We start from the raw sequence: 18,696 nt of genomic DNA, 5'->3' as shown, positions 1-18,696 counted from the left end.
ACTTACATACTCAAGGACTATGCAGAGATTGATTGTTTCGATAAATATTTGTGCATATTAATCACCTAATTTGCATAATTAGTTAATTTTCAGCTTTTCCACGGGTATCTCAAGTACTAATCATCGCATTTCAATGAAACTTGGTACATAGAACCTTTAGGACTATGCAGAGACCCAATTAGTTTCCGGTAAATATTTGTGCATATTAATCACCTAATTTGCATAATTAACCAACTTTCACACTGATATCTCAGGTACTATACATCACATATCAATGAATGTACATGGATGCTGTAGGACAATAGACAGACCTGAATAATTGTGGGTTAAAATCTGTACATATTAATTACCTAATTTGCATAATTAACCAATTTTAAGCTTTCACACTGATATCTAAAGTACCGTAAAAACTCTAAAATTTCGACCGGTTTTAAATAATTGGTGTTAGATATGTGACGTGTTTTTAGAGTCAAAATTAAGGTGCATTTTCGGACGGTCGAATTTTTCAGAATAGAAATCATCAAATGAAAAAATGGGGATGATAGACAGTGTGCTTCATTAGTTTTTAAAAAATGCAATGTCCGTCAATTGACGTAAACTTCCTCATGTTTCACGGTAAAAGCAAAGGTCGTGGCCGAGTTGTAACTCAAAATCTAAACAAAGTCATCAATCAGTGAGTATTATGACAAGCAAAACAAAACATCAAGACGCAGAGAAGAGGTCAGCACAAAACTAATAGGTCAAAAGACAAAGCTGTCTCGCACTACCTAGAAAAACTTGCGAATGTTCGAAGTACAGGTACCCATTGGACAAAAGATGCATGGAAGTTTAGCAAACTATCTCCCCGACCCAGTGCAATGTATCCGGTTAGAATCAAAGCTCACGTGTCCCTTATTTGAGGGACCAAATTCTGCCGTAAATTCGCCCTTGGATTAAAAAATAAAATGGGATTTAAGAAAATAAAATGGGACTTTTAAGGTGTATTTTGGCGTCATTTTTCGGACATTTCAATCAATCCTGCCGGCTAAAATAGAGTCTAAGTTTTACCGTAGTCATTGACGTCTGTCTATTCAAGAGTACACGTGTATGATTTTTATTGTGACTAGCGTGAGCGGGTAAGCTTCCTTTCGAGAATGAGCTGTTATCACTGTGAACAATGTTAAATTATTCTTCAGATGACCAGTTTATTTTTTAAAAACAACTAATTTTTTTATTTAAAAAAAATCATGCCGTTTTCGCATCAAAATCCAAGCCAAAATATCGTACTACAACATCAATCTCTTCCGCATTACATTCAATAACATTAACATATTTAAATAAGCTATGGTAATTTGAACACGTTGGCATCATCCAGCTTTTTGATTGGTTAATTAGCGATTTGACCTATTTGACCTAAGAGAACATGGCGGATATCCTACAGCATCAAACGTTTATACTAGACCGGAATCATTCGCTTACGATGAAACTAAGTTGACTTTTATTTGTATTTCATAACCATTCAACAAATTTATTTTGTGTACATTATTATAATCACTACTGAGTACAGTAATAATCAACAATTCAGAAACGCAGCATGCCGAGATTTTTGTGTTCGTTTTTATTTGAAACTTCGTTTATTTAGAATATATTTTTGTTACCAATAAAATAAAAATCTCTCAGTCAATCAGAAACCCGGATTCATGCCTTCGAGAAAGGTCCCGTTTGAACGCTCACATCGTTTTTTTTTTCGTTTGGGGGAAAACTAAAACTGGTCGCAATTTTCGAATAAGAATGAGTCGGCAATTTTTAGTGGAGTCGAAAATTTGGAGGTAAATAAAACACCGAAACCCGGCAAATAAATAGGCGGTCGAATTTTCAGAGGGGTCGAAATTTTGGAGTTTTCACGGTACTAATTATTCCATTTCAATGAAACTTAGTACAAAGATGCTCTAGGACAATGTACAAACCTAATTAGTTTGGGGTAAAAATCTGTTCATATTAATTCCCTAATAAGCATAATAATTCATAATTTTTTGGTTCTAATCACATTTCAATTAAACTTGGAGACATAGATTTTCTGTTACATTGCGCAGACCTCATTAGTTTTACACTCAAATCTGGTCATATTAATTTTCTGATTTGCATAATTAGTTTTCAGCTAAGTAATTTCGAATTATATTTAATGTGTCTCCAATACTCTCAGCACATGGGAGTTCTTTCTAAGCTTTCTTTGATTTTTTTTTGGATCGGGTTTGAAATGGCCAACTGGATCCGTATCTGAGACATGCTTGGATTGATCAAGTTCAAACTTCACACACACATGGTACATCATGTCACAAATAGATATGTGCATTTGTTTCATGATCTGCTTAACAATAGCTGAATGATGACCATTTTAAGGCCGAAAATGCATCAAAATCACGTATTTTCACAATTCCGGAACCGGATTTCAGTCATGCATGGATGGATTTTGTTCAGATTTAGTACAATGTGTTGTACATATGCAGGTGCATTTCGGTCATGATCTACTTTGAATGTATATGTCACTCAAATATGAAAGGAACGGGGACGTGTCATTGACAATGACTTGTTTCTTAGCATTTTAACTTCAAAGTAAAGAAATATATCATCTATAGTGACAACTGTTATCTCAAGGTGATCTTTTGATGTCATTGATGTACACATACAGCTACTTATACTACAATGAAAAGCTACTTACAAGATTGTGTCTGATCAAAAAGCAGATTTGTTTGCATTTAGGGGAGATAATCTGCATGTTTTATGAATATTACTGTACATTTATTTTCAGATGTAGGTGAAGTAGGCACAGCGGCAGTCAAAGTAGGAACTATATGTAAAAATGGCGGCTGTGGCCAGGTATGTATTTTTGGTTTTTGACTCCCATGTGCGAAGCACACAATGGGAGTCTTTGCAGTTAGTCTGTCTTTTTGTATGCATGTATGTGTCCGTCTGTTCGTTTGTTTCACTGATACATGTATCTCAAGAACTGTATGTTGGTTTTTAATGATATTTGGTGCATAGATGCTTTAGGCTAATGCGCAGATTTGATTAAGTTTCGATTGAAACCATGCATATTAATTATCTAATTTGCATGATAATAAGCTAATTTTTACCTGTTCCATGACTGTTCCATGACTGTTCCACTGATATCTAAAGAGTCATTCATTGACTTTGATTAAACTTGGCATATAGATGCTCTGGACCAATGCACAGATTTAATTAGTTTTGGGTAAAAATCCATTCATATAATTAACCTAATTTGCATAATGATTAATCAATTTTCAGTTTTTCCACTGATATCTCCGGTACTAATTATCACATTTCAATGAAATTTACATAGATACATAGGACAATGCAGACAGATGTGTGAAATATTATTACCTATATTGCATAATTAATAAAATTTCAGTTTTTGATATTTCATGTACTATCACTTCATTATTTTCAATGACACTTGGTACATAGATTTTCTGGAATAATGCATTATTAATTTTTACCTGATTAATTTTGGGTAAAATGTGTGCATATTATTCAACTAATTTGCATAATTTTCAGCTTTTACACTGATATCGCAAGTACTAATTATCCCATTTCAATGAATCCTAGTACATGTTCTAGGACAATGCACAGACCTGATTTGTTTTTAATTAATTTGCATAATTAGCCAATTTTCAACTACATATTTACTAATTAGTTAAACATGCATATTGTTTATCTATTATTACATGTAGCCTATTCTCGATGTCTTAAAAAATCAGATTTATATTGAATTCATCACAGAGGTGCTCTAATTAATTAGACTAAAAACCATGGATGAAAAATCCATGTATTTTCTGTATGTATTATACATTTTAATAAATGTAAATCACATTTTTTTCATGTTGTGCATTGCAAATTGCAGACAAATATTAGTTGCTAAGCTTCTCGTTTGAAATGCAAATCTTAAATTTTGAAATAGTTTTAATGTGTCTCCAATACTCTCAGCATATGGGAGTTCTTTCTAAGCTTTCTTTGATTTACTTTATCGATAAAATTAGCTTTCTGATCAGTTAAACTTTTTTCGTTCCTGTTTGGACGCAGTCCGAAAATGGGAACTTATGGATTGACCTTAGTGCATCAGTGTGTTTATGTGTTCTTGTGTGCGTCCGGGCCTGTATCGTAGACATGCCTGGACCAATTACATTCAAACATCACACGTACATCATACATTATATTATACATATGCACATCAATTTTTTTGCTGAAAAAATCATCAAATATCAAACATTTCTCGGCCATTTACAGATGTATTTTGTTCAAACTTGGTACATACATTGGACATTATGGGACCTTGATGCACGTCATTTTGTTTTTTAGATCTAATTTAAAATGGCCGTCTGGTGGCCATTTCGTTTTAATGAATGCAGTTCTAGTGCCATATCACTGCCATACTTTGACTGATTATCTTAAAATTTTATATATTCATTATACATTGTTATAGATATATAGATGTGTTCAAAATGGCTGATTTTGTTTTAATTAATTTCAGAGCAGTATCTCTCAATATGGACAAGTTCTCGTTTGACTACTGTAAAATGACTAATTTTCACTGGATTGAAATTTCGCTGGTTTACAAGCATATTCAATGGGTTTTAAATTAGCGCATTTTCCAGTCAGCAAAATAAGCCAGATGTCAATCATTATAAACAAAACTATATATCTTAAATTCGATAACTAACAGGGACTGTACCATGCATGGCTTGTATTATTTTATTTTTTCAGCCATATCAAGATGAAAGTAGTAATTTTAATTCCTGTGTTCATCATCCTGGTGTTCCGGTTTTCCATGAAGGGTAGGTTACGCTCACTCATACTGATTAGTTTTCCAAATAAATTCAAGCCTTTTTGTTACCATTGTCTTACTTTTTGACTCCCGTGTGCGAAGCACAAAAGGGAGTCTTTGCAGTTACCCTGTCTGTCTGTATGTCTGTCTGTCTGTCTGTCTGTCTGTCTGTCTGTCTGTCTGTATGTCTGTATGTCTGTCTGTCTGTCTGTCTGTCTGTCTGTCTGTCTGTCTGTCTGTCTGTCTGTCTGTCTGTCTGTCTGTCTGTCTGTCTGTCTGTCTGTCTGTCTGTCTGTCTGTCTGTCTGTCTGTCTGTATGTATGTATGTATGTATGTATGTCACTTTTTTTGTTCCACCGTTATCTCAAGAACCACTAATCAAATTTTGGTGAAACTTGGTACATAGATGCTCTGGGATAATGCGCAGAGCTGATTTGGTTTTGGTAAAAATCTATGAATATTAATTACCTAATTTGCATGATAATTAGCTGATTTTTAGCTGTTCCAAGACTGTTCCACTGATATCTGAAGAACCACTCATTGGATTTTGATGAAACTTGGCACATGTATGCTCTGAACTAGTGCGCAGATTTGATTAGTTTTGGGTAAAAATCTATGAATATTAATTACCTAATTTGAATGATAATTAACTGATTTCAAGCTGTTCCATGACTGGTCCACTGATATTTGAAGAACCACTCATTGGATTTTGATGAAACTTGGCACATGGATGCTCTGAACTAGTGCGCAGATTTGATTAGTTTTGGGTAAAAATCTATGAATATTAATTACCTAATTTGAATGATAATTAACTGATTTCAAGCTGTTCCATGACTGGTCCACTGATATTTGAAGAACCACTCATTGGATTTTGATGAAACTTGGCACATGGATGTTCTGAACCAATATGCAGGTTTGATTAGTTTTGGGTAAAAATCTATGAATATTAATTACCTAATTTGCATGATAATTAACTGATTTTAAGCTGTTTTATGACTGTTCCACTGATTTTTGAAGAACCACTCATTGGATTTCAATGAAACTTGGCACATGGATGCTCTGAACTAATGCGCAGATTTGATTAGTTTGGGGTAAAAATCTGTTAATATTATTAATTACCTAATTTACATAATGATTAATCAATTTTCGGCTTTTCCACTGATATCTCAAGTACTAATCATAATATTTCAATAAAACTTAGTACATAGATGTTATATGACACTGCACAGACCTGATAGTTTTTAGGGTAATATCAGTACATATTAATTACCTAATTTGCATAATTAATTAATTTTCAGGGGTTGATATTTCAAGTAATAATGATCAGGTTTCAATGAAACTTGGTACATAGTTACTTGAGGACTGTGCAGAGACCTAATTAGTTTTGGGTAAATATTTGTGCATATTAATCACCTTATTAGCATAATTAGTTAATTTTCAGCTTTTCACCTGATATCTCAAGTACTTATCATCACATTTCAATGAGACTTGCGACATAGATATTCTAGGACTACGCAGAGACCTGATTAATTTTGGGATAAATAATTGTGCCTATTAATTACCTAATTTGCATAATTAGTTAATTTTTTGCTGCTGTTCTATGGCTGTTGCACTGATGTCTAAAAACCACTCATTGGATTTTAACGAAACTTTTCAAGAGTACCTGTCACATTTCAATGAACCTAGAACTATACACCATATTCGTTTTTGGTAAATATTTATGCTTCTTAATCACCTAATTAACATAATTAATTAATACTGTATATCTCAAGTATTGATCATCACATTTCAATAAAACTTGGTACATAAATGGTCTAGGACAATAGACAGCCTGATTAATTTTGGGTTAAAATCTGTTCATATTAATTCTCTAATTAGCATAATAATTAATAGTTTTTTGGTTCTAATCACCTTTCAATGAAACTTGGTACATTGTGCAGACCTTATTAGTTTGACACTTAAATCTGTTCGTTACCTTATTTGCATAATAAATTTTCTGCGTTTCCATCAACATTTCAAGTTCAAGTAATTTTGAATTAATTTTTAATGTGTCTCCAATACTCTCAGCACACGGGAGTTCTTTCTAAGCTTTCTTTGATTAGTAATTATATTGAAATTTGTCATTTTGTTTTTGTTCCAGGATGAAATATTGGTCTTGTTGTCAGCGGAAAACAAGCGACTTTGATAATTTTCTGCAACAAGCTGGTTGTAGCAATGGTAAACACCTGTGGATTAAAAAGGATTTTAAAAAAACATTGTGTCGGTAAATCATGAAAAATTTTTTTTCATATTATTGTTTGCCATGATTGTATAATGCATGCAATACCAATTGTTGTACAAAATGAGTAAATGCTAGGTGTGGGACATAGCTCTGCTTGTGTCGATCTGATGGTATATTAAATGTACATAATGTATGGTATTGTCGACACAGTAGTGCTATGGTGACAGCCATAGAATACTGTCCATGTTGACGCCGCAAGTGTTCTTGGGGAATCCCTAATCGCATTCCTTAATGACAACAACGTAACGTCATGTTGATCATGTGATACCAACCTTGTCCATTATAAGTAATATTGCGAAAGGCTGCATTTTAGCGTGACCGTCCAAGAACAATCAGGTGAATGGGCTTTATTGCGAGTAATTAAGTCTCAATATTTACTGTGGTGGGTATTTAATAAATGTACAATCTATTGACCTTGGTTAGGAGTCTAGTTTCACAGGACATTGCATGCTTTTTAGTCTTTTATTTGCACAATGGTTTTATTGCGGCGTCAACATGGACAGTACTCTATGGCTGTCATTAAATTTCATGTACATTTAATATACCATTGATCAACACAAGTAGAGCTATTGACCCACAGCAAATAAATGCATTATTATGCATTTAACATGGCATATACCTACTTTAATAATGCAGGCAGAGTGATTGTTCAAAAATGTAACCTCAGGGCTCGAAATTAACTTTTAAATCTGGTGATCCATATGGACCACCACCCCTATTTTTTGGTGGTCCAAACCAGGATGTATGTGGTCCAGTATAACATTAATAAAATGAGTCAATACTTTGGGGTATGTCATTTATTAAGTAAAAATGTAATGTTACAAATCAGTGTCAGTATCACTTTCATTTTGTGCACGTGGTCCATATGGCCTAATATCTGGTCTTCGTGTACGCCTACCTGCATTCCACCAAGTCACAATAGCAGGTTGTGGGTTAAATTTATGCAATGGTTGCCCTAACAGTTTTATTCTTAATAGTTCATTCAGTTTTTCTGTTGTGAGACTGGATCTCCAGTCAGTTTTAATTTTACCCATTATTGAAAACCCTCGCTCACACTCACTAGTGTGAATTGGAATAAGAAGCACAATCTTCACAAGGGTGAGTATATTAACAAACTCTTCTGGTATGTGTCTAAGAAGTCTCTGCCAGAAGTCTAGGTAAGTTAAATGTGGCTGTGTTATTGCAGTGTCTCTGAGAATCAGTTTCAGTTGCCTCCATTTCTATGGGATATCATTTATTTTACAATTCCGCCTAATGAGCAAATCCTGGAAATGTGTTGTGAGTTGCTGTATTTCTATTTGGCCATACTCCAGGAGATCACCAACGTTATCAATGGGCCAATTTCTCTGATTAATTACTTTGCAGCCATTTAACACCTGGTTGTCACTGAAAGATGTAAACCTAACTTCCAGTTGATCAATAGTGTTTTGTATTAATGTCATCTTATCTCTGTTCACCATTTTATCATATTCTTGCTGAGTTAGTGTTCCACCTCGTTCAGCTCTACATGTTACATCCAAAAACTTTATATCATCATTGTCAATTGTGATATGATTATTAAATTCCATTTCCCGTGGCCCAGGGTTTTCTCGCAGCTCCCTTAAGTTGCTTAGTGCAGCTTGAAAACAAGTATCCACTGTTTCAACTGAACTGTCATTCTTTTGAAACATTAATGACAAACGTGATAATACATCATCACATAAAGAGATTTAATAAATCTGTAAGACTGTAATTTTCTGCAAAATCCCTTTGCTTTATTTTTTGCATCACTTGACTGCCCTGTGATCGTAACCTGGTCGAGGTGAGTGAACATAGCTGAATAGTTCTTAGTAATATTTATAATTGCACGTTCATGGTGACCAATCCATCTTGTGCCCAGGACGTTAGAAGGTTTGTATACTTTCACATTCGTGGTTTCTCCAGCTAACTGTAAATTTGACCAATTTAATGGCGAGTTCTTATAAAACTTGAAAATATTTACGAGAAAATCCTCAATTTCTTTGCAATATTTACATTGTTTAAGTGCGTGTTTAATAGCCAGTTCCAATCTGTGGGCTACACAATGGACTGATACAAGATGAGGGATATCCGCACGTAATTTCGCACTAACACCCTGCCTCTGACCAAAATTGACGGCAGCCCCGTCTGCACCGAAGCCCACAAGTTTTTCTTTCCAGGTCTGTGCGTCTATTTGAAACTCTTTGTCAAAAGCCGCGTCTATTGACGTTAAAATTCCTTTACTATCAGCACGCTCCAGTGCTTGCAAAGAGAAATATTTTGTTGTGGTCTTCAATCGTCAAACACGCGTAGATACATTATTTCCTCGTCAATAGTTGCCACATCTGTGGCAGAGTCAATTAAAATAGAAAATATCTCGTTATTAATCACACGTTTCAGTTCTTCTCTGTGGACTTCTGAAATATAGTGAATAAAAGTAGACGCCTGTTTGTCGTTTTTGTAGGCAACCCCAAGATCCACTCCATTTAATTCTTGTAATTCACAAAGTCCGGCAAAATCGGTAAAAGGTCGTTCAGCAACTGCTAAATAATAACAAATGCGGAATAGTTTTTCTAATTTAGACACTTGCTCCGTTTCTGCATTGATTATACTTTGTTCTAATGGGGCATTTTCACTCGCTGACAGATTATTTACCGCATACGCACCACTTGCCTTCTTATGTGGTTCACTTTTCTCGTGCGATGTGACAGATGAAAGTTACTGCTTCCCCGGCGAAAAGCATGTTCAATGTTATCTCGGCCAAAATCCCGGCACCATTGACAGAACATAACGTTATTTCCATTATCAAAAATAAGCCATGGTCGCCCAGTTTTCCAAATAGGAACAAATTTCTTCACAACTTTTTTCTTCTTTCCCGGGGGTGTTGCTGACGCATCCCCGGTAAGTAGAATTTCACTAGTGGTTTGAGTTTCACTTACAGCGTCAAGATCACGATCATTTGCCTCCTTTGAGCTGATATCTGATTCGACACCTTGTTCAGTACGATCCTGTTGGTCTTGTCTGGATGCTGTCCCAGCTCTAGTAAAACCGAACTTGAATAACCCACTCATAATAACAAATTTAAATGTCAAAGAAACGAGCAGACGATCACAAACACATGCTTCGTCTTTGCCCTGATCAACAACCACATGGCCATGTCATTAGCATAAGTTTTTGTTTCAAGTTCAGTTGATTCCATGGTGTGCAGTGGTTGCTAGGCCACCATCCTTCGGTTCTCATGAAACTGTTTCAGCGAATCATAAAACAAACGTCACTGCATCTCATTATATATTTAAATACATCGTGAATCGTCACTGCATATGATTAAATATTTAAATGTGTCAGTTTCATGGCTGACGCACTGTGTCTACAGTCTTGAATACGCGTTGTCACCGGGGAATGTGAAACCGTTTTAACAAGTCTATTTTAGTTGTGTTTTTTATTCCCGGAAACTGTGATCGAACACAAATGATTTATTTTGCGAATGTCAAAGTGGTGGTCCAAATGGACCACTGAGAATTAAATTTCGTGGTCCAAAACGAGAATTGGGTGGTCTCTGGACGCAAGACCACCGCTAATTTCGAGCCCTGAACCTTGTTCACAAATAATACAGGATGACACAAAATGTGCACATCATGCAAGATGTTAATTCTAGATTCCAGTTGTTTTCCAACTTTAATACCTGGATACCAAGTAGATCCATGTTTGTCCATGTTTGTCTAGGTTCATTACCGGCAATACAAATTTCTGACGAAAAGGCACCCTGACTGCATACAATGCATGGCATAAGTTTTGTAATAACCTGAAGCTAATATTTAAGATGATCTAAAGTACATCAAATAAAAATAATTATTTATTTTCTTTTTCAGATATGATTGGCACCAAACTGGAAACTTTGTTTTTATATCCGTATTTGCTAAAGTTGCCTGTCCACAACTAACATATGTTGAAGCCAATCAGACCTCTGTATTCATCAGTATAGTATTTGGTAAAGAGGAGAATCATTTTCAGGAAGAGATAGAACTTTATGGGGTAAGTCATTTCAAGAAATATTTTTTGCTAATTTAGTAAATTTTTTTCTTATAGTGAAATTTAGTTTTTTTCATAGTTATTTCTCCAATGTATGTTGTGATTATTTATGGACCAGTTTTGCCTTTTGTTTATGCCAAGCTGAAGGGATGTTGTAGTGCTCAGCAATCCTGCATGATCCTATTTTTCAATGTAGTATGTTAGAACAGACTCACCTTATTACCTTTCATAATAAACCCCTTTTATGTTGGGCTACCTGGTGTTCAGCTGATGATAGATAACTCAGAAAAAGTACCAATGACTTGTTCTCATGAAACTTACATATTATAGCTGGTGGATGCTATACTGAAGAGCTAAATGATCCAACTCTAGTCAACGACTAACACCCAATTCTGAGTGCTGAGATACAAGTTCAACCTGGCATTCATCAATAATGTCACAGGATCTATTACCCTAGCTTCCTCCATCTTTTGCTCCGCTTCGCTACCAAAAATAGACAATACTATTGCTATACAATTCCTGTTCTGCCCACTATATGTTTGCATATCTTGACCTTAAGGCTTTGAGAAACCAAAGTGAATAATTAATAAATTACATTCTCATATTTGTCAACTGACGGGTGATTCTAATGCAACAGAATCATGAAGGTGTTTTTTGTTGTTTTATTTTTGTTTGCTGTAGATGTTGCATTTTCTATGACACAGTAAATCAATGTTCAATTACTGTAGCTGTGTTGTGATTGTTGTATCAGTGTTGTGATTGTTGTGTGGTTTGAGTAAATTATCATTCAATGGCATCAAAACACATTAAGCAACTTTCTATTTTGGCTGGACTTGCAGTGAACAGAAACGGGAAACGGGAACGGGAACCCCCCATATGGCATAATATAGATTTTTTGAATACTTGACAGACATTAAAATAAAAAACGAACTGCCAATGTTAATCATTTTGCTCATGTATACACATGCATATTCCTTCAATAAATGTATCAAAGGATTCAATTTTGTCCAGACAATATTTGTGAGACTCCATTGGCGATGGCAATGACTTTCAGTACATAACTTACATAAATAATTAAGGATGTGTGAATAAATAATTTACTCACATCTAATTTCAGAGTGCAGACGAATCTTATAGCAAATGTACTGGCATCTATTTTCAGTAGCAAAACTGAGAAACAGACAGAGGAAACTGGGTTAATGATCTGTATTGTAGTGGCAAAATGTCAGTCATTCGTCATTTTATCTTTTATTTGTCTGTGCGATAACTCAAATAATATTCAGCCAATCACTTATTAAACTTACATGTATATGGTTAATCTGTAGGTATAGTTCGCCTGTATAGATTTTAGTGTTGATCTACTTAAAATTGTGTTTTTGGTGTGTGTTTTTTTTAAAGTTTACATGTACCGTATTTATCCGGGAATGTGCCCAGGGTCCTGAAAATTGCCAAAAAATAGGGTGGGCGTTTGCCAGATTTTCCACGGCAAAAAAATCTGAAAATTCACGAAAATTGACAACATGCAGATCAAACTGGGCAGGGAATAGAACAGCAAATGAAAACATGCAACAGAAATAAATGAACAATATGCAACATTAGAAGTAAAACAAAAATAATGTATTGCTTATAATACAAATAAACCAGAAATAATAAAAATCAACAGTGAGGAATCATTTGAATTAGGATTTTCCCGCCGACAAACTCGCCCAATAAGCGTGAACTCAAAATGAATTAAAATGTCAGGGGTTAAACTGTGTAAAATGATTTCTGGTCTCGACAAATTACTAATCAACTGTCATACAAGATCAATAATAATTTACATAGTAAAAATTATATTAGCTGTTTGAAAAAACTTCTCAGATCTTTATTTGTATGTTCATTGCCATCTTCGTCAAACTCAAAACCCTCAAAGTCCAAGTCGGCGTCACTGTAGCCGTCGAACAAAATCCCTACAACTTCTCCCCGAAGTTCGTCTGTAAGCTTGGAACTTTTCATTCATGTCTAATCACAATAAAGAGACGAGAAAAATGGGGTCGCTCTGCTGCGATGGCACACTATGCTTTTGTTTACAGTCTGGCAATCATCTTTGACCTTTATGCATTCTGCTTTACTGATTGGCTAAGAATGACATCACTACTAGTATTTCATCATAAAGGTCTAATCATGACATTGCTTTCTTATCAGACTAGACGATTATCAATCACGGTGAAAGTTATCATTCAGCGTTTGCCTGGGCATGGGCTCTTACCCGGATAAGTACGGTATATAATGTTTATTGGGAAACTTCATAGTGTAGTGGTTAAGACATTTGCTTTGCAAGTTATAACTTATAACCCTATGCTATGATCTTCCCACCCTTAAATATACAGGGCTAGTCATGTGTAACTATAATTTGCTATACTAATGAATGGAAGAAAGAATGATTTCTACTATGTTTCAATTGTCTAGGTAATAGACCCAAAGCAAAGCACAGTCACCATGCTTGGGACCAAAGTGGAAGTCAAACTCAGGAAATCAGAAGTTGTCTCATGGAAACAAATAAATCACAAACCTGAGAACAATAAAAATTAACTTAACTACAGGATATCAATATCAGTATATCGAAAATATCAATGGCTGTGATTTGAAATAGTGTAAATACATCACTGTTTTTATATAAACTAAGATGGGAAGGGGTTTACTATCCATCTTAGCATGAATTCCATAATCATGTGACTATGATATTCTGTTATTGGTCATGACTCCCCAAGATTGCAGTGTGCTGCACATTTTATTGAACAAAATAGAAATAACTTTCTTATCCAAGTTTACATGTTTCAATTTCTTCAGAAGGTTTATACATAATTAAGCTTTCATACTGGAGAACTTTATATAGTTTGATGCACTGCACTGCACTGCACTGCACTGCACTGTTTGTTTTCTACCCCTGACTATAGTGGAAAGTCCTAAACATTTATTACTTATTTTATGCTCCATAGTTTGAATTCATTTCACGTAGGTAGGAAGGTGGGTTCTGCTTGATTTTAAATATTGTACAACTTGAACAGTGAAAAGCTTTATTTCTGTTGAGGTACAAAATGTAATATAGCAGTACTTAGTATGTAAAGACCATTGATTATTACTAAAAAAACGCAGCAATAATATAACACTGCTTACATGAAAACATGGTCTCAGTTTTTAAACTCCAATTTAAGGTTGATTTTCCATACTAATTTGTTTATATCAGTGTTTACCATTAATCATGCATCATTTCAGTAGAGATACTCTTGATGTTCTATTTCTAATCATCTTGGTAAATGTTTGTATGTCAATTTACTTGTTACTTTGAACTAGACAGCGAGGTAGTGTTTCACAGACCAGATGTGATTTAAATCAGGCAGTGAGGAAGTGATCCACAGATCAGATGTGATTTGAATTAGGCAGCCAGGAAGTGCTTCACAGACCAGACCAGACCAGATGTGATTTTAATTAGGCAGCCAGGAAGTGCTTCACAGACCAGACCAGACCAGATCTGATTTGAATTAGGCAGCCAGGAAGTGATCCACAGACCAAATGTGATTTGAATTAGACAGCCAGGAAGTGCTTCACAGACCAGACCAGATGTGATTTGAATTAGGCAGCCAGGAAGTGCTTTACAAACCAGACCAGATGTGATTTGAATTAGGCAGCCTGGAAGTGCTTCACAGACCAGATGTGATTTGAATTAGGCAGCCAGGAAGTGCTTCACAGACCAGACCAGATGTGATTTGAATTAGGCAGCCAGGAAGTGCTTCACAGACCAGACCAGATGTGATTTAAATCAGGCAGTGAGGAAGTGCTCCACAGACCAGATGTGATTTGAATTAGGCAGCCAGGAAGTGCTTCACAGACCAGACCAGATGTGATTTAAATCAGGCAGTGAGGAAGTGCTTCACAGACCAGACCAGATGTGATTTAAATCAGGCAGTGAGGAAGTGCTCCACAGACCAGATGTGATTTGAATTAGGCAGCCAGGAAGTGCTTCAGACCAGACCAGATGTGATTTAAATCAGGCAGTGAGGAAGTGATCCACAGATCAGATGTGATTTGAATTAGGCAGCCAGGAAGTGCTTCACAGACCAGATGTGATTTGAATTAGGCAGCCAGGAAGTGCATCACAGACCAGACCAGATGTGATTTGAATTAGGCAGCCTGGAAGTGCTTCACAGACCAGATGTGATTTGAATTAGGCAGCCTGGAAGTGCTTCACAGACCAGACCAGATGTGATTTGAATTAGGCAGCCAGGAAGTGCTTCACAGACCAGACCAGACCAGATGTGATTTGAATTAGGCAGCCTGGAAGTGCTTCACAGACCAGATTTGATTTGAATTAGGCAGCCTGGAAGTGCTTCACAGACCAGATCTGATTTGAATTGGGCAGCCAGGAAGTGATCCACAGACCAGATGTGATGTGAATTAGGCAGCCAGGAAGTGATCCACAGACCATATATAATTTGAATTTATTAATAAACTTGTACAATGTGTTGGTAAAAATAGGTTTACAGAAATTTGCCAAAGGTACAGCCTAAAATAAAATGCAGGCCCCCCACATAACCCCACCCACCCACCCTCCCCGGTGGGTTCTCAGGACATCCCCAGGTTGTTGTTTTTTTGTTTCAGAAAATAATAGATATTTATTCCCTTAGTTTTTGTTATTCCTATTTACTCATTTGTCTTTTCAAGGGTTACATATTGAAATTATCTTAGTGGTCTCCCCGTGGAATTTCTTAAGTTCAAGTCAATGCTGGTAGCTTGTTTTAGCCACTTTTTTGGGGGAGACTAAACATTGAATGCTACCTTGAATACTTGATACATTCATTCAATAAGATATTTCAACCATGATCGAATTCAAATTATTTTTATAAGTTTATGAACATATTCGGTAAAGCTTATCTCAACTGAATGTCAAATAAACTGGGAAAATTTAGATTTTTATGTGTGTTGTTTATGCTATGTTTAAAGAGGTTACATTCATATCTGCAATTTATCTCTAAATACATGTCCGTTTGACTCGTAGCTTTCAAACTTGCTGGTTAGACATATCATTGTTGTACAAAGGCACCACGTTTTGCAAAAAAATAGAGTAGATAATAATTCACTTTCAGTAGACTTTTGATGCAAATGTCTTTCGGTGTTCATACTTGAAAATTCCTGCATTGGTAATTTGTCCAATTTACTTGACATGTATATTATCATGATAGTATTGAACAGGTAGTCTCATAACTGATACAGTGTCCAAACACAAATTTCATTGTAGTAAATTTGGAATTTTTATAGGCTTTGAATGTCATTAATTATTTTTTAACACTTGGTCCAGGCCAACTGAATGCCAAAATTGAACTTTTCCAAGTCTTTGACTTTAAGCCAATTTGAATTTTTTGGAATTGTCCATCAGTTGTTGAAATACCACAATCAGATTAGATACTAAGTGACATGAGAGCATTTTCAATGGAAGGATTTGTGAATAAATTAAATCTTGCAAACATTTTAGAATTTAATATATTATTTACAAATCTATTGCTGTGGTTACTGTTTAAATCTGTGACTTTTAAACAAACTAATATTTTCCTTTTCTTTAATGTGGATGTATAAGTGATGTTTTATATGTATATTAGATTGAAGTTAATAAAGAATTTGTACAAAGAATGCCTTTAAAGCAACATTCCTTGTCCCTCTTCTTGCCATTTTTGTCTGTTAGTTTGTACGTAAAATTTGATCATATTGAGATAAAAAAATGTCATGAACAGACATTCACCATCAAACAGTCTCCCACACAATTTTTATAGGATTTTGTGTCGTATTTGGTATAACACCCTGGCATGAGTAGATGTTCTTTGGCAATAATGACCACACCCTCCTAAAATTACATGTACTTGCTCTGAAAACATAGCTTCTACGATTGTTTAACAATTAACAGATGTTGTTCAATGTACAATGAATACATTTTAAATAATAAACCTTACTGTGTTAATAACAAATTGTATTTGACACATGAACATGATTCTGATGCCCAGTGATGATTTTGAAACAAACCCAGGTCCTGGTAATACACTAAGACCTGAATTAACAAAGAAGTCGTGTATATCAAGGTTCACTCAGAATAATGAATGCAGTTTCTTGAGCTATTAAACATGTATGGCAAATACTTTTGTTGCACTTGTGTACTCTGAGATTCTGAACATGGGTCAGTGGAAGTTTTTAGTTGTCAGTACAAAACTAGATTATGGGAATTCACTATAATGAGTTGTACCCACATAGATTACATATTCATTCACCTGTTTGCAGATGTTCCTTGTACTACTTTATAATCAAATAACTGGGACTGTGACATTCATGTCTTGTTCAATTTCTATTTCACGCAAAAGAACTCAATTTGTTTTATTCATACCACCAATGCTTGTCCACCGACATCATTGTCAATTCATAATAACCAACTTCGGTTTTAATTAAAAAAAAATCTCCCATCTAAAAAGTGCATATTTTCCTAAATATTGTCAATCTTCTCAATATTTAAATGACTAGATGCAGTGGAAAAAAAAGTTGTAAATTTCATAACATCCAATACTATATGATGGATGAGAACGTGTTCCATATTGTTTGATACCATGCAAATGAATTGTGATTTATCATGAACTAACAATGTAGCTCAGAGTGAAATGTGCTCAGATATAAACAGAGTTCTCATTTAGTGTCAGAAAACTAAAATTCAGTCTTTAAATGCATCTAAACATAACTTTTTGTATTGAAATGCATAATCATTGTGAATGAATATATGCAATTTGCATTATGTATGTTATAGTTTACTCCATCACCTACCAGAAAGTCTGTGGAAATAATAAATTCCATTTATTACTTGTTAGGCTTAACTACAGAACATAGCCCGAACAGAAACAATGGGTTCCACAGACTTTCTGGTAGGTATGATTAGGTAAACAAACTAGTTTGTAAAACCCTAATAGTTTACTACACCACCTACCAGAAAGTCAGTGGAAATAATAAATCCCATTTATTACTCGTTAGGCAGAGTAACACTCAACAATTCTAATGCATCAAAACAGTGTATTGGTGTTCGATAGCGCCAGTCGAAACCTGCAGCATCAAGCAGGCTGGTTTCTGCTGAAGACACTATCGTGCTAACACACGTAGGGCCCCTTGGTTGTGCGGGCTGAGCCAACGAACACTGTCTGACCCGTCACCACTGGACCCAACCTGTAGAGACCCTTCTCCAGCGATTGGAGGTCTCTCAGGTACTAGTTAATGAAGACATTCTGAGATCTCCAGAACCCTGATCGGCGCACCCAGACATCGCTCGAGTGAAGCCCCAGACATCAAAGTCAATGAGTTGGCTACTCCGCGCACTTAGTGTGCCTTCACCTGGTGATGTTCCAAACGAGCCGATGAAGAAGCAGTTAATTTATAGGCTTCCAACAATCCAATCCAAATGATATTTGATGTAGGGTGGCTCTGTTTGCCCCACCCATAACAGACAAACATGCACTTGTCACTGCCCCTAGACACCTTGGTGGGGTCGCAGTACCAGCTCGGACTT

The 18,696-nt window shown here is 35.5% G+C and overlaps 1 protein-coding gene across 1 annotated transcript in view; it reads left to right on the top strand.

Annotated features, from left to right (window-relative positions):
- LOC100370799 (cysteine and histidine-rich domain-containing protein 1-like) overlaps positions 1-13,934 on the top strand; it is a 29,065-nt gene extending 15,131 nt beyond the window's left edge. The window contains exons 6-10 of the mRNA XM_002733451.3: positions 2,789-2,856; positions 4,762-4,832; positions 6,963-7,085; positions 10,970-11,132; positions 13,578-13,934. Coding sequence (XP_002733497.1) covers positions 2,789-2,856; positions 4,762-4,832; positions 6,963-7,085; positions 10,970-11,132; positions 13,578-13,700 — 548 coding nt within the window. The 3' untranslated portion in view covers positions 13,701-13,934. The remainder of the gene's footprint in view (positions 1-2,788; positions 2,857-4,761; positions 4,833-6,962; positions 7,086-10,969; positions 11,133-13,577) is intronic.
- Positions 13,935-18,696: the final 4,762 nt, after the last annotated feature.

The sequence above is a fragment of the Saccoglossus kowalevskii genome, chromosome 11 (genome assembly GCF_978046115.1).
Source record: "Saccoglossus kowalevskii chromosome 11, keSacKowa6.1, whole genome shotgun sequence".
Taxonomy (NCBI): Eukaryota; Metazoa; Hemichordata; class Enteropneusta; family Harrimaniidae; genus Saccoglossus; species Saccoglossus kowalevskii.
This window is presented reverse-complemented; position numbering and strand designations above follow the sequence as displayed.